Raw genomic sequence first — 27974 nt, 5'->3', positions numbered from 1 at the left:
CATCATACAAAACAGGCTCATGTTGATTTAATTTATACAAAACCAGATACAGCTGCTATCCCGGCTTTTAACAGGAAAAAGGAGCACGTTTCAAACCGAGTTATTGTTTAAAAAATGGCATTTCCCTGCACCATTAATGCATGCTGCTCCCAAAACACAGAATGGACTCAGTGATATGGCTTGGGCCACAGCAACCACAGCTGTGGGGTCCCCTCTAAAACCCCTGACTGGAAGCACTGCCCTGTGTCCTCTGAGTATGCAGTAAACTAAAAGCAAAATCCCTGCAGGAAGGGCTTTGTGCAATCCAGCAACAGAGGATATCTTTGTTTGGATCCCTCCTTTCCTAGGAAGGAATAAGGCTATTAATGAGCAATTACAAAAACTCTAGAAAAACAGCAAGGAAAAACAAAATAAATACATTCTTAAGAGAGCTTCAAAATGGTGTTCATCAAAAATATATTTCCGTATTTGTATTTGCATGTAAACATGCCCGTGCCGGGCTCAGGGCGTATGCAGGGAGCAGAGCAGGGCACCCTCACCCAGCGCAGGGGCTCTCACAGCACAGGGACAGCAGCTCCAGAGCCTCCCCCAGCACTGGGTCAGGAGAGAGGCTGTGAAGATGGCTCCTCACAGATGGGCTCCTCGCAGCGCAGCATCCTCAGCAGCCCGACGGGCGAGCGGCGCCGCAGCTTCCTAAAGCATCAAACATTCACAGCCAGCTCGGAGCAAATGCTGACAACAACCAAACAGCACGTTCCATGAGAGCCTGCCTCCTCCTCTCCCGGCCCCAAGCATGCCTGCTGGCTGGGACACCCTCTGCACGTGTCCCAGAGGAACCTGGCGAGCAAAGCCAGGAGACGCTGGGAGCTCCAGGAGCTGCCCATCCCAACTCCTCAGCCACTTCCCACAGCCCTGATCCCCATGGATCTGCTGCAGGAGCAGCAATTCTGGGGCAAAAAAGCAATTCTGCCCTCCAGGATCCGTGCATGAAGGAGATCCCAGCTGCTGAGCTGGATCCCTCTCCCACCAAGGGCATGGAGGATGCCCAGCACCCACAGGAGCTCCTCACTGTGCCTGCACAGACCCTCCCTGTGTCCTGCCACCATCCTGCTGCTCCTGCTGCCATCAGGGGACAGAGCACCAGCAGCTGCACACACCCTGCCACATCCTGCCACCATGCTGCTCCTGCTGCCATCACAGGGATGGAGCTCCTTTGTTTCACAGACCCTCCCCATGTCCTGCTTCCATATTTTTAAATCCTTCCATATTAAAAAAAATTTAAAAACTATTTAAAATAGTTTAAAAACTAGTTTTAGAACTATTTAAAATATTTTTAAATATTTAAAAAAAACTATTCCCTCGGTTTTTTTTTAAAACTTCCATATTTTTAAATCCTCGCAGGCTCACCTCTCTGCTCCTGCTGCCATCACACACAGAGCTGCAGCAGCTGCTTTGCTGCCCAGCTCTGGCCAGCCTGGCATGAGAGGAGCAGGGAGGGCACCTCCAGACCTGCCACTCTTGGCCCAGCTCCCACATCTCCCACCCCAAACAAGCAGAAATTCCCCAGCACGTGCCATTCCCTGATTTTTCCCCCATCCTGCTGCTCCCAAGTGCCAGGGGCCGCCTGGCACTGCCCACCTGGCACCGAGCACTGCTGGGCATGGGGGCAGGCTCGTTCCCTGACCCATTTCCTCCAGCAGGGCCCCAGCTGGATGCACATCCTCCCCCTTGACCAGTTAACTCCACTCCTCTGTGATTCACAGCCGTGCCCTGCCATCGCTGGAATACCAATGAGGGCAGTGTTGATTTATTGAAGCCCTGATATGTCACTGCTGGATTAAACAGTCTATAAAGCATATTTGGACACATTACAGGATTAGAAGAACCCACCTGGGAAGTTCTATTTGCCCCTTCCTCCACTCTCTTGCAGAAACACCCAGTTTCAAGGACGTGGCCACAGACACAGTGGAGGTGCCAGGTGGGCATCCCCAAAGCCCAGCCCACGGTGGGGAGCCTGCCCAGGCCCCCAGCCCACCCTCCCTGCAGAGGAGAACCCCACCTGTCAGTAGTGGTACACCTTGATCTCCCTGTTCTCATCCAGCCCCAGCTGCAGGAGGCTGGGGCCGCTGCCCAGGGGCTGCTGCGTCCGTGGGGAGAGGGCTCTGGCAGCTGGGTGAAGGAAAATCCTGGTTCCCAGCAGGGTCAGCCCAGCCAGGACAGGGACTGAGCCAGCCCAGAGCACACAGGCCGTGCTCCAGCCCAGTGAAAGGGAATTAGGGGGGGATCAGGGGATCCAGAGGCACACGGCGCTCAGGGCAGCAGGGAGCTGTGCTGCTGGTATCAGTGTACACGGAGGAGACACCCAGAGCTCAGCACAGCACCCCTGGGAGCGTCCCTGCTCACTGCACAGACAGGCCCTGCTCCCTGCATCCAGCCCTGTGCTACAGAATTCCTCAAACCAGAGCTGGAGAGAGCCCAGCCCTCGCTGCCCCAGCACAGCCCAGTCACCCATCCCCAGGTGCCCTCACCTCCTCCAGGCTGCCCAGCAGGCCCTGCCCGTGCCAAGGGCTCCATCCATGGCACCAGAAGCAGCCCTTTGCCCGCCCCATCCTCCACTCTGCACTGTTTAAACCCATATTTTTAAATCCTCACCCTCCCTGCTCCAACTGCTCCTCTGTGGCTGAGCAGCATCACTAAAGAACATCACAACACAGGGAAAGGAAGGAAAATGCCCATATTTTTAAATATTCACATTCTCTGCTCCAACTGCTCCTCTATGGCTGAGCAGCATCACTGAAGAGCATCGCAACACAGGGAAAGGAAGGGAAATGCCCATATTTTTAAATCCTCACATTCCCTGCTCAAACTGCTCCTCTACGGCTGAGCAGCATCCCTTAAAAGCATCACAACACAGGGAAAGGAAGGGAAACTTCCTCACTCAGGTACAGACCAGAGAGCAGCACTCAGATCACTCCTGCTCCATCTGCCAAACACCCCTGCAGCACCAGGCACTGCAACAGAGGCCAAGGCCTCGAAATTGCTGCTCAGTTCTTCATTTCACACCCCTCCTGCCACCCTCCTCCCACCTCCTGCAGGAAGCAGGAATGCAATAAAGACCAGAGCCAGGTAAAAGATACACTTTGGAATCCTTCTTGAAGTCTTTCAGCCATTTCTTGTTGCTCTCAATCATCCCCTCAATATTCCTTGTCTCTGGCTCACTGAATTTGGAGTGCTGGAAGAGCCTGATTTGTTCACTGTGGCAGAGAGAGAGAGAGGGTAAGTGGGGAAAAAAAAAGAGGTCTGGGAAGAAATTATCCCAGAGATGAGAAAGTGATGGGCTGCTGAAGGAAAAACACCTCCTCTAATATATCTACTGATAATTCACCTTTTCTCCTCAGTAAGTAGTTCACAGTAATTGTCAAATTGTAATGTACTGGTTATGTGAGGAGTGACCAATAATGAGTGCAGAGAAACAAAGCAGCACAGGGGGAACTCAAGGGAAAAGTCCTTACTCTGCAGGGACATAGCCCAGCTTGCTGTCCAGGGGCACAGGAGTCCCACCGAGCCACGAGAACCCACCTGCAAAACAGACATGAAACAAAATCCACATTTCTGCAAGAGAGACATGAAACACAGAGCCCCAAAAATCCACATTTCTGCAAAAACAGGCATGAAACACAGAGCCCCAAAAATCCACATTTCTGCAAAACAAACAGACATGAAACACAGAGCCCAAAAATCCACATTTCTGCAAAACAAACAGACATGAAACACAGAGCCCCAAAAATCGACATTTCTGCCTGGGTGTGCTCTCCTGCCCCACAAGGACACCAAGGACACAGATGGAGACCCCTGGTGCCACAGGGGACAGGGCTGGCTCCTCCTTTGCTGCTCCCTTGGCTATCAAAGAGCAGGAGGGCAGGATCAGCCCCATGCTGCACTTCTGGAAGGAGCTGCTCATCCCTTATCCCCTTAGCACCCTTCCTAAGCAGCACCAGTGCCCCCACCATCCCCAGCCCTGGAGGCCTGAGACAAAACCAGCAAAGCAGGCGGGGTGAGGCCGGGACACTCACCTGGGAAATACCTGTGCCATTTCTCTGCCAGCATGCTGTCCACAGACTGCCCTGGGACGGGGCACCTGGAGCTGGCCCTGCTGCCCCGGCCCCACTGGTGCAGGGGGGACACCCTGGGGGGGTTCTCCAGGCAGCTGCCGCCCCCCAGGCCGGCCAAGGAGGGGTGGCTGGGGAGGGGGATGCCCTGGTGGGGCGTGGAGGTGAGCGGGGGGGGCTGCTGCTGGCTCAGGGAGTCCAGGAGCCCCAGGACCCCGCTGAGCTCGCTGGTGATGCTCTGCACCGAGTCCCTCAGGTGCTGGATCTTGTCCTGCTGCAGCACGGGCCACACACCCACGCTCAGGTCAGCTGGAGGGACAAAGGGGAAGGAGGGGATCAGAGGCCAGCGCTGACAGGAGCAGCCTGAGTGCAAGGAAGCAGCCCTGCTGCCTGCCTGCCCTTCCTCCCCAGCACCACTCCGGGCAAGCACAGCCCACGAGAAAGCAGAGCAGCACAGAGGGAGCGGCAGCAGCCTCTCCTGCCATGATGGGAGAAAGGGGAAGCCCAGAGTCCTGCAGAGGAGCCATACAGATCTGCAGGACCAGAGGGAAACCAGAGAGGTTTCACAATCCACAGAGGTCTAACAGGCAGGTTCACCCACAGATCCCATCCCTCTTATCTGCCACTAAGGCAGGAAATGAGTTTTGCAGTCAGGGGTGGGACACAGAGCAGTGCCAGACCTGCCCTGGACACAGCAGAGAGGTGAGAGGGAAAGGCAGAGCAGGCCTGCAGCCCCCCATGGTGGGCACTTACACCTGGGCTGGCCCAGGTTCACACTGGCCGTGCTGTTTGTGTCCTCGGAGGAGCTCAGATCAAACGTCACCACCTTCCTGCACGCAGAGCTCTTCAGCGTGTCCTCATCTGAGAGCTGCCCAGGAGCAGGAAAACAAAGCCAGTAAAAGCTGCTGCATCATCCCTGGAACACAAAAGCCACTGGAAATCTGCCTGCAGAGCTGGGCTGCAGTCAGGCACAGGTCAAGTGAAGGCAAACTCGTCTCCAGCCCCTGACAGCACAGCCTGACTGCCCGGAGACTGCTGTGGCTCTCGGGGTGCAGAGGCCAAAGGCAGCACCACGTGGAGCAGGAGGGCTGTGCTGTAAATAACCCCACAGCTCCTGCAGGCCTGGGCTCTCTGTGCCACGGGCAGGAGTCTGACCAGCAAAGCTCTGCTTCTGCTGCAGCTGCTGCTGCCCTGCCTGAGGCTCATGGCAGAGCCAAAGGCTCCAAGGTTTGCTCTGGGCAGGAGAGCAGGCTCCATCCCAGCTCACAGGAGGTGACCTGCCCATTTTCTCCAGGCTCAATCCGTGCAGCCTTTCCAAGCTGCAGCCACACACTCAGCAGCCTCTGGTGCTCTCACACAGAGTGGATCCACAATCCAGCTCTGCTGGCAGCACCAGGAGATTTACCTCCTCCAGCAGCGAGCACTCCAGCTGGCTGAGCTTCTCCTCCTTCTTCTTCAGCAGCACCTGTCCTTTGTGCATGGCCGACTTCATCTTGTCCAGCTCCTTTGCCTCCTGCACAGACCAATGCCAGGGAGGGAAATCAAACAGCAAGGACTGAAATAATGCCTGTCAGCAGCCGGGATGAGTGCCACCACCTCACTGTGCTCAGCACAGGGAGGGCTGCTGCACTGAAATCCCTCCAGGTCCTTGAGAGTGTGGGAAGGGGTGTGCACATCACAGTGAGCACACGGCTCAGAGCAGGCTCAGCCCGAGGAAAAGGAGCTTTCACCTCCAAAACCTCATCCAAGAGGGTCCCCGAGCCCGCCATCCAAGAGGGTCCCCAGGCCCACACCAAGAAGGTCCCCAAGCCCAGCGTCACCAAACCCACACCAAGAGGGCCACCAAGCCCACAATAAGAGGGTCCCCCAGCCCACACCAAGGGTCCCCAAATCCCCATCCAAAAGGATCCCCAAGCCCACACCAACAGGGACACCAAGGCCCCATCCAAGAGGGTCCCAAAGCCCTCACCAAGAGGGTCCCCCAGCCCAGGGTCCCCAAGCCCCCATCCAAAAGGGTCCCCAAGCTCACACCAAGAGGGTCCCCAAGCCCCCATCCAACAGGGTCCCCAAACCCCCACCAAGGGTCCCCAAACCTCCATCCAAAAGGGTCCCCAAGCCCACACCAACAGGGACACCAAGCCCCCATCCAAGAGGGTCCCCAAGCCCTCACCAAGAGGGTCCCCAAGCCCACACCAACAGGGACACCAAGCCCCCATCCACGAGGGTCCCCAAGCGCAGGGTCCCCAAGCCCACCCCAGCAGCAGGAGCAGATGCCAGGGCTGCGGGCGCTCTGTGATCCCAACAGCCAGGCTCAGGCAGCGCCCAGGGCTCACCTCCTGCAGGTTCTGGCGCACTCCCTGCAGCAGCTGGGAGCTGTGGGCACCCTGCTCGGCCCCCTGGGCCCCGCGCAGGCGCTGGTGCCACTGCAGGCTGGCAGCCCTGAGCGCCGATTGGCGCCGGCGCAGGGAGCGGCTCTGGCGCTGCAGGAACTCCTTGGCGCTGCGCAGGGACTGCCCCTCGGCCGAGAGGAAACTCTGCACTCTGGGCAGAAAGGAGGGCTGTGCTGGCTCCCTGTGCCGCTGCCCGGCTCACGCAGCAGCCCCCAACGGGCTCGGGGCACACCGAGCACAGAGCAGGAGCTCTCCCGCACGGGAGCTCACCGGTCCAGCTGCAGCTCGCTCTCCTCGGGGCTCTGGGAGGCTGGGGAAGGCTCTCTGGACGAGTGCTGGGGGTGACATATTGAAAAGCCAAGTGTTTATGGGGGAAACAGAAGGCCGGGCCCCTAAGGATCCGCTGACATCACCGTGGCACTGCCCAGATTGAGCACAGCACCGGGGATGCTCCTGATGTGGCTCTTGAGGGTAACAAAGGCATTTCTGTCCCTGCTTTTGATCTGAGTGCCCCACACTCCTCTCCACCCACCAATAATAGACAGACACCTGCAAATACTACTGAACACACCAGCAAAGAGAAATCCATCTCTGCACCTCAAATGGTTTCAAACAGAAGGAACAAATGCTGGGATTTTCAAGGGAGTTTCAGCCTCAGATCTCGCAAGGCAAACACCTTCACAGGCTGCTTTACTCACAGCTTGAGGAGTTTCTCTCAGGTCTTCAACACAGAGCTCAGCTTTCTTTCTTGGAGATTCCACGCTTTCTTCTGCCTCCAGTTCTTTCAGAGCCTCCTGCTTGCTCCTGATTGCTTCCTCCAGCTCTCTGCCACAGGAAAAAGCAGCAGCAGAGGCACTTGATTAGCCTGCACTGGTGTCCAGAGTGAGCTCCAGATTCCAGCAGGGAAATGGCCACAGGGCTGGCAACACCAGGGCTGGGCAGGGAAACTGCTTCCCACCCCTCCTGAGCAGCTCAGCCCCCTCAGGAAAACCTCTTTGCATTTCTGTGCCCCTCTCACAGCCCCTCATTAACCACCCAAGGCAGGAGCGGAGGAGGCAAACCTGACCTGCAGAGGTGAAGGAGCAAATTGAAATTCACACCCTGAGTTAATGAAAAATCCAGAACCAGCCCCCAGCAACTCTGTGCCCCCATGGGCACCTGAGGATTCTGCAGGAACATGGCCCAACAGAGCTCAGAGGTCGGGGAGAGGCCCCGGTTAGGGTGGGGAGGTTTGCCAGGGGCACGGGGCAGATTTTGGGGTATCAGAGGCAATTCCTCACACGCACCCAATGCGTTTGTGCAGCCTCTGGCTGCGGCTCTGCAGCAGGTCCACCTGGGCCTCCAGCTCAGCCTTCTGGTCCTGCAGCTCCTGCAGGGTCCTGCGCAGCTGCCGCACGGACTCCAGCAGGCTGCAGTGCTCCTTCCTGCTCTCCTCCAGGCGCAGCTGAGAGGCCAGAGCAGCCTCCTGGGAGAACACAGGACATCCCTTATCACCCTGGTTTTTTAAGATTTTCTAAGCCTTCTGAGGCTGACATTCTTGTAGTGAACTTTCTCACACGCTTTCTGTAAATAACTCATTGTTCTGCATTCCTTTATAGAAGAAGAAAAAGTTGATGGACTGTTAGCTTGACCAGTGTCATTGGAGAGGTGGCACTGTCACCCTCCAATCCGCTGTCACTTTTAGAAAACTATAAATGATAAAGTCAGAAAATAAACTTCCCTTTTCTCCTTCACCTTGAGAACAGCGGTGTGCACTTGTGTTATTTCGTGTCCTGTAGTGACAATCCCTCACAGTCATCTTCCCAAGAGCCAAACAAGGGGCACACAGCTCACAGGGTCCCAGAGCTACACAGACACACACCCATCCTGGGAGAACAGGACTGCTCTCTTTGGGGAGCTCAGAATGACCCACCACCCAGTTCCCTGAAGCCCCAGTTCTGTGCCCTCAGCCCAGAGCAGCACAGCCCCTCTCGAGCCCAGGCGTCCGTACGTCTCTCTCCAGCTGCATCCGTCCGTCCTCGTCCAGCAGCAGCTGCCTCCTCCTCTGCAGGGACTCCTCCTGTCACAGGGGAAGGGCAGGCCAGTGTCAGAGCCAGGGCACTGCTGATGCTGAGCAGCACCTCAGGCCTGAGTCTCACAGCCATTCCAAAACGAGGAGAGTTGTCAGGTTTGCTTTGTGACCCCTCTCACTGCCCCCAAAGCACTGAGCAAACCCAGAGCTTGGACTTTCCCAGCAAACACCAGCAATGCTCAGCCCTGCTCTGACTGGTGACACAGCTTCACTCTCAGTGGGATGGCAGCAGAAGCCCTGGCTGAGCTTTCCTGAGCAGCTCCCATGAGGAACCAGCCCCAGGACTGGCACAGGTCAGGGGAGCTCTGTGAGGACTCACTTGGCTCTGGAGCTTCTCTGATCTGGCCTGGATGCTCTTCATGCGGATCTCGAGCTCGTTCTCTGAATCCTGGAGCTTTCTTTCCTGCACAGGTTAAAGAGAAGGGCACAGGCTCCCCCCTCACCAGTAAAACACAAGCCGGGAGCTGTGACCTGCCACTCGTGTCCGTCACTCTGCGCTGGCGACAGACAGGGGGACAGGGTGGGGAGCCTCCAGGGCACCTCTGAGGAGCCCCAGGGGCCAGAGGCAGGGCCTGCTGCTCACCTTCTCCCTGTGCCTCTGCTGCAGGGCCGCCAGCCTCCCCTCCAGCTCCGCCTGCAGCCGCTGCAGCTCGGCCTCGTGCAGCTGCCGCAGCCGCGCGGCCTCGCTGCGCAGCCCCTCCAGCAGCTCCGACCTCTGCCGGCGCTCCTGCCAGCCCAGGGGGAAGGGGAACACCTCTGTGAGGCACAGGGACCCCCAGAAATGCAGCATGGACAGGCAGGGATCGCCAGATATACAGTATGGGCATGCAGGGATCTCCAGAAATGCAGCATGGACATGCAGGGATCGCCAGATATACAGTATAGACATGCAGGGATCTCCAGAAATGCAGCACGGACATGCAGAGATCTCCAATGCAGCACAGACACACAGGGATCTCCAGAAATACAGCATGGACATGCAGGGATCCCCAGAAATGCAGCACGGACATGCAGGGATCTCCAGAAATGCAGCATGGACACGCAGGGATCTCCAGAAATGCAGCACGGACATGCAGGGATCTCCAGAAATGCAGCATGGACATGCAGGGATCTCCAGCATGGACACACAGAGCTCTCCAATGCAGCAAGGACACACAGGGATCTCCAGCATGGACACACAGAGGTCTCCAGCACAGACACACAGAGCTCTCCAATGCAGCACAGACACACAGGGCTCTCCAGCTGGACAGACAGCACCCAGGGCAAGTGCAGCCCCCCAGGCAGTACCTCCTCCTCGAAGTGCTGCTGGATCCGCTCCAGGGCCTCCCTGTGCTCCTCTCTCATCCTCTCCATCCTCCTCTCGTGCTCCTTCTCCACCTCCCGCCGCCGGTCGCCCATCAGCTCGCTGAGCTGCAGGGAAAGGGGCAGGGAAAGGGGCTCCCCTGAGCTGCAGCACTGCACTGCAGTGGGGTCCCCAAAACCAGCCCCCCACCCAGCCCAGGGCACAGTGGGATCAGTGTCACAGACATCTTCTATGGAAAATCCTTTCCTCAGGAGTTTTCCTCCTGAGAGGCCTCAGGAACAAAATGTAAACATTGATTATCTGCTGCTGTGGAATGCAACAGGTGCATCTGGGACTGGTCTCATGGGGTTGTTTCTAATTAATGGCCAGTCACAGTCCCGCTGTCTGGGCTGTCTGGTCAGTCATAAGCCTTTGTTATCATTCCTTCTTTTTCTATTCTTAGCCAGCCTTCTGATGAAATCCTTTCTTCTATTCTGTTAGTATAGTTTTAATGTAATATATAGCATAAAATAATGAATCAGCCTTCTGGAACACGGAGTCAGATCCTCATCTCTTCCCTCATCCCCAGACCCCTGTGAACACGGTCACAGCACCAGGGACTGTGTCCTGGGGAGCACAGAGCCTTCACCCCGCTGAGGTGAGATGCTGGGGGATGTCCTGCTCCCCAAGGCAGGGCTGTGGGCACCCAGAGCTCTCCCCACACCTGAGAGTGTGAACAACATTCAGCACAGAGCCACCACTCACCTCACGCTCGTATTCCTTCACTTTTAGGGCTTTTTCCTGCACTTTCTGGTCTGCCCTCTGCAGCTCCTCGCGTAGCTGGGCCTCCTGGCTGCTCTGTGCCTCTGCCAGCTGGGCCTGCAGGCTGGCAATGACCTGGCAGGAAAGGCACCCCCAGAGATCCTCAGCCTCTGCACAGGATCCATCCCATGCCCTCCACAGCCCCACCAGCCCTGCCTGCAGCTGAGCCAGACCAGAAACGCAGCCAGGGAGGGGGAAAAAACTAATGCCACCCTCCCTGGCCACCTTTGGTGACAGCATGAGGAAAAAATAAACCCCAACCATTGACGTTCTGAGGACACCGTCCTCACCTCGCGGTGCTTCTCCTCGGCTGCAGCCCTCAGCTGCTGGAGCTCCCTGGCACTCTGCTCCTCCAGCTCCTCTGCTGCCTGCAGAAACACGAGCACAACACTCTGCTGGGAAAGCTCTGCGTGTGGGGATGAGGCGCATTTGCAATTAAACCCTGTCCAAAAGCACCAACAGGCACGGCAGTGACCCCCCCTCCAAACGGGATCACTGCAGGTGCCTTCACTCCCTCTGGGCTTTCCCTGCAGGGATCTCCATGAACCCCCATCATGCTGGGCTGCAGGGACTGGAAATGCCCCATCGAGGGGCTGCCCAGGTCCTTGCAGGGCTGAACCAGCAGCCAGAGAGGGGCTGGGAGCTGATAAAGGCTCAGCTCGGTTCTGATCTGATAACAGGGCTGGGGAGACACACAGCGATCCTTATCTTGTGATCCTTATTTGTCTTCAGTGCAGAGTGGCCATGGCAGTAATTGTTAGTTAATCAATAACAACTGGGGAGCCCTCCTGCCCACCTCCCTGTGCCCCCAACAGCCCTGGCACCTGCCCTCGGTGCCCTCAAAACCCTGCAGGTGTGAGTTCACCCCACACCTGGCACTGCCCTGCCAGCCAGGAATGGCTCAGCCTGGCCACAAAGGTCTCACCTTCTTCTTCTCCCTGTCCAGCCTGTCCCTGAGCTGGCTCAGGAACTCCTCCTGCTCCTGTTCCAGCTCGCCCATCTCCTTCTGCCGGGCCCGCTCTGCTGCCAGCCTCATCTCCTCCAGGGCAAGCTGCTGCTGCCTCTGCAGCCTCTCCTGCTCCAGCAGCTGCTGGCACTGCCCCTCGTCCCTGAGCTCCTGCAGCCGGGCCTCCTGCTCTGCCCTGCTGGGTATGGGACAGAGCACAGGGATGGATCCATGCAGGGGGCTCATCCCTGCTGGCTTTGTGCCCAGCCCTGCCCTCCAAGCCAGCCCTGCGCAGCCCAGGAACGGCAGCAGAACCTCCCACCTCATCCTCTGCTCCTCTGCCTCCAGCTCTGAGGCCATTTGGGCTCGCAGCTCCTCCAGCCTCTGGGCTTTCTCCTCTCTGAGCAGCAGCTCTTGCTCTTCCTGCTCAGGCTTTGCTAAATCTTCTTCTGGAGAGCTGACAGAAAATAAAACCAAAGGAAATGGGTTCAGTGCCTCCCAGTCCCCTGTCCGAGGGCTCCAGCTCAGCTGGGGCGACACATTCATTCCCCCCACACCTGCAGGACCTGCTGCTGGCACAGGAGATGGAGCCCCAGCACCAACCCTGAGCAGGGTGGCTTTAAAACTTGCTATCTCATCACAGTTTACACTTCTTTGGGGTTTTTTGTTCTTTTTTTTTGCACGTAAGTGAAATCCACTCTCATTAAATGCATGCAGGCTCCCAGGCAAGGTACCTGGATGCATTAGCACATCTGGAAGCTCCACATTTCCATATTATACCCTTTTGCTACACTTTTTTTTTTCCCCTCTAGGTGCCATTTCTGCATCTTCCTGATGAGCCCTGATCCAATGCCTGTCCTTCCTCCTCCTCCTCCTCCTCCCTGAGAGCCCTGATCTTGCTCCTTCCCCAGCTCTGCCCCATTCCCAGTGGTGCCTACAGCAGCACAAAATCCCCCTTGGAAAGGCTTGCAGGAGATGGAGTAAAAAAAGGAAAGTACCTGAGGGGCTTTGCTTTTTGCTGATGAAGCTTTTCAGCTTCCTCCTCCTCCTCCTGCCTCATCTCCTCCTGGAACTGCTGGGTTTTCTCCTCCTTTGCTGGAAATAAATGTATTTCCTCTTGCTCCAGCTCTGTCTCCACCTCCCTGACGATTTCCTCCAGGGATTCATCATGAGGCTGGCTCAAGGACTGCTCCATGTCCTTCTCAGGTTCCCTACCAAAGACAAAGAGCTCCTTTGGCTAAAGGGTGACAGAAAACAGAGAAACGTAAAAGGAGCACCCATCTCCTGCACACAGCATCAACCCCAAACCAACAATCTCAGAGCCACCTACTCCAAAAGCTTCACTGCTGACCTCAGGAGGTTCCTGAGGATCACTGGTGGCTCCAGAGAATCTCCAGCTGATCAATGAACCCAGCCCCAGCTGCACCCCAGGCCCAAATAACTCTGGCTGTGGCCCACCCAAAATAAAATCTGTCAATAAAATCTGGCTTGAGGAAAAGCCCTGGCCAGGCTGCCAGGCACAGGAGCAGATCCATCAGTACCTGCTCCCAAGGTATCCCTCCCAGCCCAGGGATTGCTGCTTCTCATGGACCAGGTATTCCTTCTGCAATTGCAGCCTGAAGTGTGCTGGGAACTTGCCAGCTCAGGCAACAGAAAGCCCTCAGCACTCCAAAAATCCAAACCCAATCTGGTCCTAATTAGGTATTTTTCAGAGAGACAGCAGCGAAATTTTAAGCTGAAGGGGAAGGAGGGGAAAATCGAGATTAGTCTAGGAAGGAAGATTTTTGCTCTTTGCTAGGGAACAAAGCAGGAAGGTCTCACCATGCTGTGAGACTGGCAGGGCAAGGCAGAGGGATCCTGCCAGGAGCCAGGGAAACAACAGCCCCAGCTCCTCAGCCTCAGCCAGGAGAGAAAAGGTCATTTCTGCAGCCATTAGCACAGAGAGCAAGGCACAGCAAAGAGGTAAAGAGGTGGGGTTGGAACAATCCCCCTTCACGGAGCCCCCCTGGCACCAGGTGTCCTTCACCAGGCTGCTCTGCAGAGCCATTCAGCCCCTTCCACCCGGGCATCACCTCGTTCCTCTGCCCCAGACTGTGCTGCACAGGAGCCCCAGCACACACACACATTTACACACACAGACACACACACATTTACACACACACACACATTTACACAGCTCCTGGAGAACAGAGACCCCTGTCCCCATGGACACTGCCTGATCCCTGCAGCTGCACCTGCTGCTGTGTCCCTGATGGCAATGCAGAGTCAGCAGCTCTCAGCCCCTGAGCTGCAGGCAGGAACCCACACAGCAGCACACAACAGCAGCCTGGGCGAGGGCTCAGCTCTGACCCCACTGTCTCGCTGCCCCCGAGGTGCCCAGTGGCTGTAAATGGGCTGAATCTGTGGGGTTTTGCCCAGCTCAGCATCACCCAGCAGGTTCTGTGGGAGGGAGAACACAAAAGGAAAGGCTTTCCCAGAGACAAAGCAGCAGCTCCCCTCATCCCAGGGAGCCCTGAGCTGCTGCCCTGGCCCTGCCCAGGCCGCTCAGCTGGCACGGTGGCAGGGGCACAGCTGCTGGCACGGGCACACAGCCCCACTGTGCCCACCAAGCCCAGGGACAGAGGGACAGGGGCACAGGAGCAGTCCCAGCCACACACCAGGCACTGCCACCAAGCCCTTACAGGTTCTGTGGGCCAGGCAGCTCCTCGGGATCCACCAGGCTGTCCAGGGCTCCCTCCTGCTGCTCCTCCCCACGGGGATTCTCTGGGCCCCAGGGCTCCAGGGGCGTCTCAGCAGCGCTGGGATCCCTCTCACTGGGCAGCACAAGAGAGGGCACACAAGATCAGGCGAGCCCAGGGCAGGTGGGCAAGGTCCTGGCAGAGGCTGCAGCACAGGGGGAGCTGCACAGGGCACACCTGGGCACACCTGGGCAGGCTGCAGTGAGCACAGCAAGGCAAGGAGGGCAGCAGGAGCTGGAGCTGCCCAGGCCTCCCCTGTGCCCCTGTTTGTACCATACCTCTCAGCAGCTTCTGCTCCTTTCCTTTGCTCCTTCTCCACACTGGCTTTGCTTTGGTCTTTGTCCTCTTCTCCCAGCTCCTGCAGGTAAAAGCAAACACGGTGGGGTTTGTGACTCCCTCAGAACTGGGGATATGGGTTTGGCTTTTCTTTCCTGAAGCTCATTTTACAATCCTGAACTCCCTGGAAAGCACAGGAGAGCAATCTCCCAAAAGAGAAATGTCCCTCACACAGAGTGCTGCGGCAATGAAGCACAGGCTGCATTGTCTGAGACCAAAAACCACATCAGGACTCAGTCCTGTCTCCCACCTGGACTCTGGGGCAGGGTGTGAGGGGCTGCACGGAGTCTCCATCCAGGCATTTCTGACTCAGGGGCACCTCAGCAACCCAGCCCCCCTGGCAGCACACTGAGCATCCAGTTGGCTCATTTGTGGCATAGTAAGTACCAGAAATATGAATAGAAAGTGTCTGAATGTGAAATAATCAGCTGCTCCCAGCTCCCTCTGTCCCTGCAGCACGGACACCTGAGCAGGGCAAGGACATCCCCCCTCACCTGTGAGCCCCAGGGAAGCAGGCAGGGCCCATTCCCAGGGTTCTGGGGACCCCAGCAGGTGAGCCCAGCCCCTGGCACAGGGCCGAGGCAGGGCGGAATTAACGCCGCAGTAATTAATGCAAATGTGCAGCAGAGCAAACGGCAGAAGGGTTCCCTGCAAGTGCTGTCAGCTCCCATCACATCAGCCTGGGCAGGGCCCCCAGCCAGCCCCTCCTGCCCCTGGGACTGATGGCTGCACTTGCCCAGAACCGAGACCAGCAAACGATCCCTGGCTCAAATGGGCTCTGTCAGAGCAGCCTGGGATGGGCAGGAGCCAGAAAATGGGGCAGGGATCATCCTGGAGAGAGGGGAACTGCTCTGAGCCAGGAACAGGGATCCTGATTGGGAACTGCTCACAGGGAACTGCTCTGAGCCACAAACAGGGATCCTGCAGGGGAACTGCTCAGAGGGAACTGCTCTGAGCCACAAACAGGGATCCTGATTGGGAACTGCTCACAGGGAACTGCTCTGAGCCACAAACAGGGATCCTGATTGGGAACTGCTCACAGGGAACTGCTCTGAGCCACGAACAGGGATCCTGCAGGGGAACTGCTCACAGGGAACTGCTCTGAGCCAGGAACAGGGATCCTGATTGGGAACTGCTCACAGGGAACTGCTCTGAGCCACAAACAGGGATCCTGCAGGGGAACTGCTCTGAGCCCGGAACAGGGATCCTGATTGGGAATGGCTCATAGGGAACCCCTGTGAGCCCTGGAGCTCCTGCTGCCCCTCTGCCCATCAGGGCAGTCCCTCCCTTGGAATCACAGCTGCAGGAACCTCAGGACACGTTGGGAAGGTGAGGACAGCCCCCATCTGCAGGGAACGAGGGCAGATTTTAAGCCCTGCCTGTGGAATTGTCAGATCCTTGCCTAGGGTCCCAGCAGCCCCAGCAGCCCAGTTTTCTGCAGCCCCAGCTCTGTTTCTGCCCAGCTGCATCCCCCGAGGACCCTTCACATGCTGCAGACAGAACCAGCTGTGAACACAGCAATGACAGATCCTGGGCCAGCTCCTCCCTGTGCACAGCCCGGACCCCGCGGGACCGTCTGGCATCAGCTCAGACCCTGCTGCAAGGTGCCAGCACCGAGCACCTGGCACAGCTCTGCCCTTGTCCTGGGGCTCTGGCACTGCCCAGGCTCCCCAGGGAATGGGCACAGAGCACTCACAGGGCACAGGGCGGGTTTGGGGTGTCCCTGCGGGGCCAGGAGCTCGACTTTGATGGTGTTTGTGGGTTCCTTCCAGATCAGGACATTCTGTGGTTCCACAGTTCTGCATCTTGAACCTCCAGTCTGGGGAAGGGAAAAGGAAAAAGGGAAAAGGAAAAAGGGAAAGGGAAAGGGAAAGGGAAAAGGGAAAAGGGGGAAGGAGCAGCCTGCCCTCTCCCAGGTCCAGCAGGACACATCCCACAGAGCCTCTGCACCACCACAGCTCCTGCCAAATCAATCACACCAACAAAGCCCCTCCAGTTCTGTGCTCACAGAGCTGCCAGAGCTGTCTTTTATTTTTATTTGTAATTTTTTAGCAGAATATTTTGCCAGTGAACTCAAAGCAAGGCCAGCCCCTCACACGGAGCAGGCACATTCCTGCAGCCCAGCCCGTGAGCACAGACACAGAGGAGCAGCTGCAGTTCTGCAGGGAGCTGCATTTCACACCCAGCTCTGCCCGGGCAGGGCTGTAACCAACCCACCCTGCCTGCCCCCAGCAGCACTGGCACGCTCAGGGCCGGGCAGGGAGCAGAGGAGCTTTGTTTTCCCTTCACATGGGATTGTGCTCGTTACTGGGCACGGGAGCACAGGTGTGCTGTGCAGGCACAGCCCTGCGGACAGGACCGCTCCTCTCTGCTGGACAGGTGGCACTGTGCCACCTCAGAGCCGCTGATGCGCCACAGTCAGGGCAAGGCCCAGCTGGAGATGGGCTGGGAGGGCTCCAGAGGAACGTGGGGCTGAGCAAAGCAGCTCAGAGCCACGCTGAGAGGGCAAGGATGGAGCAGAGACCACAGCAATCTCTGCCTGGGCAGCGCTGCGTGCCAGGCTGGCACAGGCACGTGCACACACGTGCCACAGACCCGCTGAGAGGAGCCCCTTTCCCCCCTGCACTAGAGCAGGCAAGGCAACCAAATGCTTAAAAATAAGCTTCCCTCTACCAAAATCTGTCAGAGGGAGTTAACCTCCTTTTCCTCCCATTGATTCTATCGTGTTCTGCCACACAAATCCCTCCCATCTGCTTAGGAGAGAGAAAAGGACAAATACAAAAGAAGAAAGGAGAGCAGCCCTGTTCAGCTCTGCAGGGCCCTCACTGACAGCACCACAGTGCCCCAGAGCCCCCCTGATCCCCCACACAGCCCTGACCTTGCTCCTGGCGCTGTCCAGATCAGGGGGCACCGTCCCCATGCCCAGACCCTCCTGGCACAGCTGGCTCTTGGCGTCCAAGCCCTAAAAGAGACGGCAGAAAGGAGCAGTGTGTGATGGGCAAGCAGAGATGCTGACAGCAACGTCCCAGCACAGCTCAGAACCCCCTCAGCACACCCATGGCAGCAGAGTGGGCACCGCAGAGATGGGCACTGCACCGTGCCAGGGGAAGCTGGTGCCCACACCCAGGGGAAAAAGGAGGAAAAGGAAGAAAAGGAGGAGAAAAGGAGGAAAAAGGGAGGAAAAAAGGAGGAAAAAAAGGAGGAAAAAGGAGGAAAAAAAGGAGGAAAAAGGAGGAAGAGAAAAGGGAGGAAAAAATGAGAAAAAAAGGAGGAAAAAGGAGAAAAAGGAGAAAAAAAAAGGAAAAGGAGAAAAAAGGAGAAAAAGGAGGAAAAAAGAAGGAGAAAAGGAGGAAAAGGAGGAGAAAAGGAGTTTTTGGTGACTCACCAGCAGCTGAGGCACCTCATGGTCGGAGCTCCTGGAGACTGGCAGGTCCTGCTCACAGCCACTGACCCCGGATGCCTTGGAAAGCTGAGAGGAAAAACCCATCAGAGCCTGCACAGGTCCCACCCTGCAGCTTCACCCGGGCACTGCTGCTGCCAGCACAAACCTGGCCTGAGCCGGGCAAGAAAAGGCGACTGGACATCATGGGGGAGACACCAAGGATGTGTGTGACCCAAGGACAAGGATGAGTGTGACCCACAGGACAAGGATGTGTGTGACCCACAGCACAGGGATGTGTGTGACCCAAGGACAAGGATGAGTGTGACCCACAGCACAGGGATGTGTGACCCAAGGACAAGCACAAAGCACCACAAGGGCAGGAGCTGGGGCTGGGCAGGGCACAGAGGTGCTCCCTGAACACCCCTGACACAAGGCACTTGCTTCCTCTCCATCTGCAAGGATCCCTGCAGCTCTCAGAGCTCCCAGCACAGCGCTGGAGCCATAAAAGCACTTTAAAATTGCACTTTGCTGTGCCTAAGTGCCCCTGCACTCCCAGCCATTTGCAGCTGCTCGGTGGGAGCACCCTGTGGCCCTGCTGAGCTCAGCAGAACAGCTCAGGTGCACAGAGATGAGCTTGGGAAAGCAGCACCCTCAGCTCTGCAGGGCACAGAGCATTTTCCAGCCTCAGATTTACACAGAGCACAGAGATGAGCTTGGGAAAGCAGCACCCTCAGCTCTGCAGGGCGTTTTCCAGGCTCAGATTTGCAGTTCATCATTTCTTACAGACATTACGCATCAGTGAGCTTGAGAAACGATCAGAATCAGCAGGAAGGCAGCCAGATTGCAGAGAGATCGTCCATCAAGATCCCCAGTTCTGGCTGGGATCCTGCCATGGACCGTGGACATGAGCGGGTCTGGCAGCCCAGCTGTGGGCAGGCAGTGTGTGAACAGCCCCAGCCCTGCTCCTGAGCTCTCCTCACACGCCGGCAGGGTCTGTGCTCCCAGAATGTGTGCTGCCAGCTCCAGAACCAGCTCCAGAACAGCCCTGGGCTCTGCCCCACTCCCAGCTCCAGAACAGCCCTGGGCTCTGCCCCACTCCCAGCTCTCACCTCGCACGGAGCCGTGAGCGCAGCTCTGAGCAAGCTGAGACAAACAACAGCAGGAGAGACACAAAGCAGCACGGGCAGCTGGGCTCCGTGTGAGCTGCTGGCCCAGCACAGGCAATGGGAGCTGGGGCTGCTCCTCCTGCAGACCCAGAACACACAGAACACACCCAGGGCTGCGCCTGTGGTGGCTGTGGGGTGTGCAGCAGGGAAGGACTGCCCAGCTCAGCCCTGCAGGTGCCCAGCTGGGCACTCGGAGCACTCCCGGGAATGACGGCCCTGCTGAGCAGGCAAGGTTTGGGCTGGCTGCACAGGAAAGCAGACAGTGAGTGCCCCAAGAGCTGTCCTGAGACGATGGGAACGGCCAACACCAACAGCACACAGGCAGGACTCTTACTTTGCCATCATCCAGCCTGTCCTCTGCCCCTGAATCAGCTGCTGCCTCTTCCCTCTCCTCCTGCAGCGCCCTTTCTGCACAGGACAGGGTGTCGGCAGTGGCGGCCAGGCTGGCTGGCTGGTCTGTGCCCTCCACAGGCTGAGGGGCACCTCGGGGCCGCCCGGCAGAGCTGGGCACCTCCAGCCCTGCTGAGCTCCTGTCCCCCTCGGACAGAGGCAGCTCCTCAGCTGCAGAGGCGTCTCTTTCCACCTGAGCATCTTCTGCCAGGTGCCCAGCAGGCTCCCGCAGCTCTGCCTGGGCACTCAGGCTGCTGCCAGGCTCCCCAGAGAGGAGCTGAGCTGCAGACGGGGGGCACGCCGCTCCAGAATCCAGGGAACAACACTCTGCCGCCTCTTCGGGGTGCCTCGATTTTAAGGATTCCTTCTAGGCAGCAAGTCAAACACAATTACAGACCCAACGCTCTCCCGGGGGCATGCAGGAGTGAGGATCAGCGCAGGCTCTCCTACAGCAAGCAGCACAATCACAAATCTTTGGGTGACTTCAAGACCTGTTTGATTTCCTTCCATGTAGTCCCATTCCAAGGCAAGGGACTCCAGTGGCATAACCTCACCCACTTCTTGGGCTCTGGCTTTTTCTGATCTGTTGTTTGTTTATTCACAGTGGGTGAGAGCGGCTGTGCAAGGCCACCAGCCCTGTGAGCATCCACGTGCCCCACTGCAGGCCCGTTTGTGCTCCCACACTGGATCTGTCTGCTGAGAGGTGGAAATTTGTAAGAGACCACGACAGGACAGTTCGCTTCTGCCTGCTGACATTTCAAGCAGGGGAGAGCAGGCAGGATCTCCATCCCACCTTCCAGAGGGACAGACTGAAAGCAGCACTCAGAGCTCAGAAAGAGCCTGTGACTAACACAGGAGGCTGAGAGATGGGGGAAAAGCAGCCCCAAATCAAAGCTTAGTCACCCAAAGGTTCAGCTGCCTCTCCCAGCAGAGGGGAGGCCACAGCAGTGCCCAGGGACAGGGACATGGCCAGGGGAAGGCTCCCTCATCAGCATCAGCACGCACACAGAGCTGCTGGCACGTCCCACTCGCTCACTGTTTTATTAATGCCACGCTGCCTCGTCAAGCAGCGCTGCCTCCTGTGCACGCCGTGTTCCGTACACTGAGCGCATATTTTAGCTGTGTATTTTTATCAGAGAGCCTCTGGAACGCTCTCAGCTCCCAGGCCAGGCCTGCGGCGCTCCCGGAGCACGTTCTGAGCGTGTCACTGCTCTGCCAGGCCTGGCACAGCATCCAGCAGGACGGAGAGGGCAGAGGAGCCCAGCTCCAGGCACTGCCCAAAACCCTGCAGCTCTGGGGCTCAGCTGCAATCAACCCCCTGGCACTGGCAGCTCCCTGGGTCACCAACCAGCCACGGGAGGCTCCCTGGGCACAGCAGGACCCAGGAAAGGTGGGCACAGGCAAGTTCTTTAGTGCTTCCCCTCTTATGGGGGTTAGGGTGGCTGGAAAGTTCTGCTCCTTTTGCACACCTTGCTCCAGAGTTCTCCTGAGGACATCCCACCAGGGCACCTGGCAGTGTCCAGGATATCCCAAACGAGGCCAAGCAGGGCTCTGATGCCTGAACAGGATCACACACGCCCCAAAATGTGTCAGCACACCAGCAATGGAGTGCACACAAAAGGACCTCTCCCCAGGCAGGTTCATCTGAGCTACTGAAATATCCCAGAATAATCTCTGTGGCTGGCAGAATCCTGTTTCAATGGCAATAACAGGCAATCCTTTTGTCAGGCTCACACCTTGATGATCACAAACGCAGCTCTGCAGAAAAGGGACCCGTGGCAGCCAGACCCACAGGAGGAGGAGGAGGAGGAGGAGGAGGAGGGAGGTTTTTCCTTCTGCAGCAAGACTTTCTATGAGATTTTCTAGAGACTTGCTAGAGATTTTCTCTGGATTTCAGAGCTGGACAAGTCAGCTGGGTTACAACTGGCTTTGGGTGACTTTTCCCAAGCTGTAACATCCCACCCACCCCAAGTGGCACTACCTGATGGGAAATCCCTGCCTCCCAAACCACTGCTCCCAGCGAGCAGCATTACACTTTAACCAGCACCAGCAACAAGCCAAGCAGCTGCAGACACCACACACCACAACACCAGCAGCTGCCTACTGCATGCAAAGCCAGGGATGCCAGGGAGCCACTGTCACCTCTGCCAGGCTGGCAGCTTCCTCCTCAGGGCACCCGTGGGGCTGGGCAGCAGCACCAGCAGCACCAGCAGCACCAGCTGATGGAGGGCTGCCACGCTCCTCCTGCTCCTCCTTGCTCTTCTCCTGGGTGGGGGGACACAGCCACTTGCAGGATCCCCCACAGCACCTCCCCAAGCTGGAGGATTTGCCCACCCAGGACGGGTCAGCACCCACCACACACAGTCCTGGAGCACAAAGGGACTCGCAGGCCCAGATTCCCAAACGTTCCCAAGCTGTGGATGCTTTACTCTGCTTTTCCTGCTGGCCAGCTCCAGGAACTCACTGCTCCTGCTCTGAGCTCCCCGTGAGCTGTGTCTGATGCTGCCTCTGCTCCACCCAACATCCTGGCTCAGCAAGTCACTAAAACCTCCTATTTCCTTCCAATACAGACATACAACCCTGACCACGGGCTACATGAAGCAGTTTTTTCATTATTTCACCCATTTCTGCTTAGACTTCCCCCTTAGGACCTGCTACTCAAACCCTTGTCTGCTGCTTTGGAGAGAGGCTCCTCCTAGGGATGCTTTTCTGCTGCCATCTCATGGAGCTACAGAGGAATTCTCTTTTCCAGTCGGGCACTGCTGCCTTATCAGGACCAGGCTATCACCCCGCTGGGCCAGCAGCCTGGCTCTTGGGCAGCAATTGCCATTCCATAAAGGATTCCCAGAGCCCCGTCCCCACGGCACTGAAATGCCAAGGCAGCTCTTTGTTCCTGCAGACATTAACATTGCAGTGAGGAGCTGGGCCCCCACAGGCTGCTGTTGTCTGGAGATGAGACAGCCAGGGCTCTCTTTGTCACATCCACTTTAGCATAAGCCTCTGCAGATCCTGCCCAGCGCCCTGAATAGGTTCTCCAGCAAAGTGCTTTACAGCTTAATTTTCCTGCGCCGTGAAAAGGATAAGGAAAATACTCTAAAACACTTTAAAAGAAATTAATTTGCCTTTCAGATACTGGAACAGGATTTTCAAAGCGGTGAGAAAGGATTAATGTCAGCACAAACAGTCGGGCCAAATCACCAGAGCTGCTTACAACGCACTTCCCATTGTGCCCTTGTCATGCTAAGCCTGATCCCAGCTCAGGCAGGCAGGGAAAGCACAGCCCCTGCCCAAGCCTTGGCTGCTCTGCCTGCTCTGAGCCCCAGCCATGGGATTTAGCAGCAGGCTGAGGAGAAAGGAGAGCAGGTTTGGTGCTGGCACAGAGAAGGGGACACGTGCAGGGCTCCTGTGGAACCCAGGGACAGCAGCAGAGCATTCCCAAAGGAGGCTCCCCTGTCCCCTGCCCAGGGCCAGCACTGCAGCTTCTGCTGCCAAGGAGCCTTCCTCCCAGCCCTGATCAACAGAATGGAGGTGCCTCTTCCTCACTGAGCCTTCCTCCACAATCAGAGAGCAGAATGGAGCTGCCTCTTCCTCACTGAGCCTTCCTCCACAAACAGAGAGCAGAATGGAGGTGCCTCTTCCTCACTGAGCCTTCCTCCCAGCCCTCATCAACAGAATGGAGTGCCTCCTCCTCACTGAGCCTTCCTCCCTGACATACAGAGAGCAGAACGGAGGTGCCTCCTCCTCACTGAGCCTTCCTCCCTGACATACAGAGAGCAGAACGGAGGTGCCTCTTCCTCACTCTCACAGCAAACTCATCCCCTGGCAGTGCCTCTCCCACCTGGATCATCACCCCGGTCTTACCTCAAAGTCAAAGCTGCCTGCCAGGGCTTCAACATCCAGGTACACGTTTTTTAACAGCCTTGAGGTCCCAGGGAAACTCTGAAGGATAAAAAAAAATTAAATAAATAAATGGCCAAAATGGAGTTCTGACCTGTGCAATGCCACAGGAGGGGTTCCTCTGCAGTGAAATTGGGCAGCAGAGCCATGGCAATGCACCTCCAAATTCATCTTGGAATAACACCATGGCAGATGTTCACTCCATGTGAAAACAGGATCAGATGATTTTGGGGACCGAGCAGCACAAAGAAAAGAGCACAAATGGAAGAGCCACTCCCAGGAGAGCACCAGGAGGCTCCAGCACTCTGCTCACAGCCAGGGCACACAAATACCTCATTGTCACTGTCCTCATCTTCCTCCCTCCATTTCTCTGGCACTGCCACGTTCAAGGGACGTTTCTCGTCACAGATCAAATCCAGCAGGTTCCTGGTGTGGCTGGAGGGCTTTGGGATCTGTGCAGGCTGTGCAGGCCAGGAGCCAGGGAAGGGACAGGTCAGACAGCAGGAAAGGGAGATGCAGACCCACTGAGACACTGCGTTCCGTCAGTTTCCTACCACTAAACATCTTTGTTTACTTTTGAAGGTGTTTATGTTTTGCACACATTTTGCTTTGGCTTCCTTTAAGGGGTCAATTTCTTCCCATTTAACAAGTTTCATTGACCCCCAGGTCACTTTCTAGTAATAAATACACAAAGCATTCCACACGGTTGTAAACCTTACACTAACCAGGACGATAGCTCTTTAAATTTTATTCTTAAATAGAAGAGTGAAAGTAGTTTATTAAATTGCATCATTTGCATTGTTTGTCGTGCTTCATTTGGGCACCACTTTCTACTAAAACTTAACATTCTTTTTTCCTCTGCAAGAGTTATTGAAACAACTCTTTCAATCTGCCAAAGACAGCAAAAGAAAACTCACCACTAATTTAGCACTAGAAGAAAAATAGAGTTTTTTAACATACAACAGTATTTCCAAAGCGGCAGAAGACCACAAACCCTGTCATTTACGTGTCCCCACACCTGTGACCTTTGCGGTGTGCCTCCAGGGCACATTCCCAGGGCAGAGGGAGCCTCACCAGCGTTCCTTCCTTGGGGCTCAGGCTGGAGTCCAGCACGTTGCCCAGGTCCAGGGTCCCACGGAGGGTGATGGAGGAGGGCGGGGTGAGGCCACGGAGAGGAGAGAGGCTGCCCAGGGGAGGCTGGATGGGGGCCAGCTGGGAGCCTGGGGGCTGCAGGAGCACAGGGGGGTCACTGCCAGGACAGCACAGTGACACTGCTGCCCTTGGGGTGGGACGAGGGGCTCCCCTGGGCAAACAGGGGCTGTGGGGCTGACCCTGCCCAGAGACCCCACACCCACACATGGCACAGGTGGGGAAACAGGGCTTGAGTCACTCACACACTCTGCTTTCAGAATTCTGAGTGGCTCCAGGGACAGGTGGGGAAACAGGGGCTGAGTCACTCACACACTCTGCTTTCCAGGTGCCTGGCCCATCTGAAGGGCTCCTGCATCCTGCCCTCCCTCCCAGACACACCAGTAGTGGGTGTTTACCACAGAGAGTCTCACAGCCAAAATCAAAGGTGATTCTGTACCCCCAGTGCTCCCACCCAGCTGATTCACTGCCCATCACTGGGCCTGGGGTCACAAAGCACTTTGTGTCCCTGTCATCCCCTGCCCAGCCCTCCCCAAAGCTCTCAGGCAGATCCTACTCACAGGGAGCTCCTTCAGGAGCTGCTTCTCCTTCTTGTCCTTCTTCTTCTTCTCTTTCTTCTCCTTCTTGTCCTTCTTCTCTTTTTTCTCCTTCTTTTCCTTCTTCAGGCTGCCCCGTGCCAGCAGCTTCTCCCTCTCCCTGATGACCAGCTGCTTGTAGTGCTCATCACAGGGGTGCTCCCACGTGGAGAGGCCGCTCTCAAAGTTGAAGAAATAGACGTCACCGCCTGCGATAGCCTGGCTGCAGGGCAAAAACAGCAGGGAAAGGTGAAAGAGCACAAATTAAACACAGCTGCACAGGCCAGAATATCTTTGCTGATGGTGGGAGCCCCTGAAGCTCAGGGAAGAGGAGTGTGATGTGTCCAGGGGGCCACAAATGTACCAGTGAGGGAAGCAGCTCTCCCAGGATGTCATACCCAGCTTCCCAAACTGTTCTGCCACTCCTGACACCCCAGCAAACCCAATCCTCTGCCAGCTGGAGCTGCTCCCCTTGTCCTGGCACTGGGAATGCCCAGCACAGCTGCTGCCAGAGCTCTCTCTCACCAGGCCTTCCACTCGGGGGGCAGGGGGGTCACCAGGCACTCCCTGGCCAGCCACAGCAGCTCCGACTCCTTGTCGGGGTCAATCCCGATGGTTGGTGCAAAATCCCGGATTTCTGGGGAAACAGAGAGCAAACTGTGAGCTTGGCCCAGCCAGCAGAGCCACCCTCCTCAGCCAGAGCTGTGGGCACACTGGGAAATCCCGAGGCAAAGCCAGCAGCAGAGCCCCGAGTGCCTGTGGAGCCAGGGACAGGGGCAGTGACACCACGGAGTGACACTCAGCTCTGCTGAATTCCCCCGTGCTCTGCCCTCTCCGGCACTCCAGAAACAATCCCCGTGTTCTGAACGCCCCTAGAAGCGACCTGCATGCCTGAATCCCCCCTCCCAGCCCCTGGGGAGACAGGCTCGCTCACCCTGCTCCATGGGAACGTAGGATTCATTGTAGTCCTCCTCCAGAATGAGCTGGTCCCCAATGCGCACGGCCCCTGCCATGGGTGCCACACCTGGCACGGGGAGGAACCACACAGAGTCACAGCTGCCCTCAGGACAGGCAATGCCCCAGCCCCAGGACAGGGCAGAGCCCTTCTGCTGCAGCAAAACTGAACCAGAGAGCCCCCACACACACTGCCATGGGCTGTGGAAACGCAGAGCAGAGCTGAACAGGAACACAGTTATAACCACATCCACCAGGCCTCACAGCTCCTACAGGAAAGATGCTTCAGGCACTTCTTAACCAGGTCAAAAATAAGCTGAAATGAGACAGGGAAGGAAGAGAAACCAACCAACTCTCCCAAAGCATTGCTTTGTGATTTAACTCCCAGGGCACAGCACAGCTGGGCCCTTCCAGCCCATCCAGCACGGTTCACAGCTGGAATTCACCCAGCTCACCCCAAACCCTCACCCGTGGCTCTGTGTGGCCACATCTGGCCAGCACAAGCACTGCAGGACCACAACTGCTGCTCAAACACACAACTGAACGCCAAGGTCAAACATTCCAGCCTAACCCCCCCCAAATTCTCAGTGCAAAAAGCATTCCTGTGCTTTCCCTGTGAGACCCGGGGGTTGTGGCACCTGCCAGGTACCTGCAGTGACAGCACCAGAGCAGGATCAGCACCTGTGACACGGCCAGCACTGCCCTCTCCACCTCCCCGTGTCCTCAGCCCACGCTGTATTTATAACTCTTATGTAAAGTCAGTCTTAGAAGCAGCAACTAACTAATCCTGGCACTTCCAGGTGAAGACAACCTCAGGAGATCCAAACCACACCACTGCCCCTCCCAAACGTCCCCAGCCAGAGCACTTGGGTGTGGGCACCTCACTCAGGGCCTTGTGTTCCTATTTTCCTCTCCCAAAACCATCTCAGCCCCGTCTCCCATCCCTGGAATTGGCCCCGGGGGATGAATGATGGGCTCACTCCTCTCCTGGAGAACCTGCCTCACCACAAACGGAGAGACCTCAGCGCGACCTTTCAGTGCTTGAGGGGCAGCTACAATAGATGGGGACACGGGGCAACGGCTTTAAACTAAAAGAGAAGGATTTAGGTGAGATCTGGGGAGGGAATTCTTTCCCGTGAGGGTGGGGAGACCCTGGCACAGGGTGCCCAGAGAAGCTGTGGCAGCCCCATCACTGGAAGTGTTCAAGGCCAGGTTGGATGGGTGGCTTGGAGCGAGCTGGGGTAGTGGAAGGCCCATGCCCACGGCATAGGGTGGAAATGGGTGATTTCCAGGTCCGTTCCAACCCGAAAAACCGTTCTATAGCCCCGTGCAAACAGAACCGAAGCCGCAGCGCAGCCGCCGCCGCGCCAGCCCGGAGCCACGGCAAAAGCGCGGCTGGCAAGGAGGACAAACAGCTTTGGTTGACAGTGTAATTGAAAAAGTAGGAAAAAAAGCCATTTTCGCCCGTATCACGGCAGCACCCACGCGACACTCGCACAGCCCGAGCCCGCGTGCGGCGGGAGGCCGGAACCGCGCGGCGCGGGGCCGCTCCCCGCAGCCCCCGCTCACCGAGGGGACCCTCCCGGGGCCCGGGCCCGGCTCCCCGCCGCCGTGGGGCCCCGCCCGCCCGCCGCTCACCGTGCCGCGGGCCCCGTCCGCCGCCCCGCGGGTGCCGCCGGTTGCCGGAGCGCGGGAGCCGCCGCGGCCGCTGCCCCGGGGCCCGCCCCCTCCCCGCCATTGGCCGGCGGGGCGATGCGCGCCACCCCA

The 27974-nt window shown here is 57.2% G+C and overlaps 1 protein-coding gene across 5 annotated transcripts; it reads right to left on the bottom strand.

The window, feature by feature from the left end:
* Positions 1–2: 2 nt before the first annotated feature.
* CEP164 (centrosomal protein 164) lies at positions 3–27900 on the bottom strand. Of its 5 annotated transcripts, XM_063178355.1 has the most exons (33): positions 27846–27900; positions 26188–26277; positions 25779–25890; positions 25239–25476; positions 24604–24756; positions 23862–23990; positions 23494–23571; positions 21775–21897; positions 19577–19999; positions 18080–18163; positions 17573–17656; positions 14637–14716; positions 14302–14433; positions 12619–12831; positions 11943–12077; positions 11600–11816; positions 10965–11042; positions 10618–10749; positions 9858–9980; positions 9154–9297; positions 8890–8973; positions 8490–8558; positions 7786–7964; positions 7198–7324; positions 6770–6834; positions 6443–6650; positions 5515–5622; positions 4863–4977; positions 4074–4418; positions 3513–3579; positions 3138–3254; positions 2060–2162; positions 3–693 (listed from the first exon to the last, which is right to left on the bottom strand). In XM_063178355.1, exons 2-32 carry the CDS (start codon positions 26264–26266, stop codon positions 2063–2065), a joined length of 4341 nt encoding a protein of 1446 aa, XP_063034425.1. In that variant the 5' UTR covers positions 26267–26277; positions 27846–27900; the 3' UTR covers positions 3–693; positions 2060–2062. The 5 variants fall into 5 exon arrangements, with proteins under 5 accessions (XP_063034425.1, XP_063034424.1, XP_063034426.1 ...); XM_063178354.1 differs by lacking the exon at positions 27846–27900 and having other exon boundaries at positions 3–732; positions 26188–27650; XM_063178356.1 differs by lacking the exon at positions 27846–27900 and having other exon boundaries at positions 19577–19996; positions 26188–27650.
* Between the last annotated feature and the right edge of the window lie 74 nt (positions 27901–27974).

This window comes from Melospiza melodia, chromosome 29, assembly GCF_035770615.1.
Source record: "Melospiza melodia melodia isolate bMelMel2 chromosome 29, bMelMel2.pri, whole genome shotgun sequence".
NCBI lineage: Eukaryota > Metazoa > Chordata > Aves > Passeriformes > Passerellidae > Melospiza > Melospiza melodia.
Note: the sequence above shows the minus strand (reverse complement) of the source record. Positions and strands in the feature narration are given on the sequence as shown.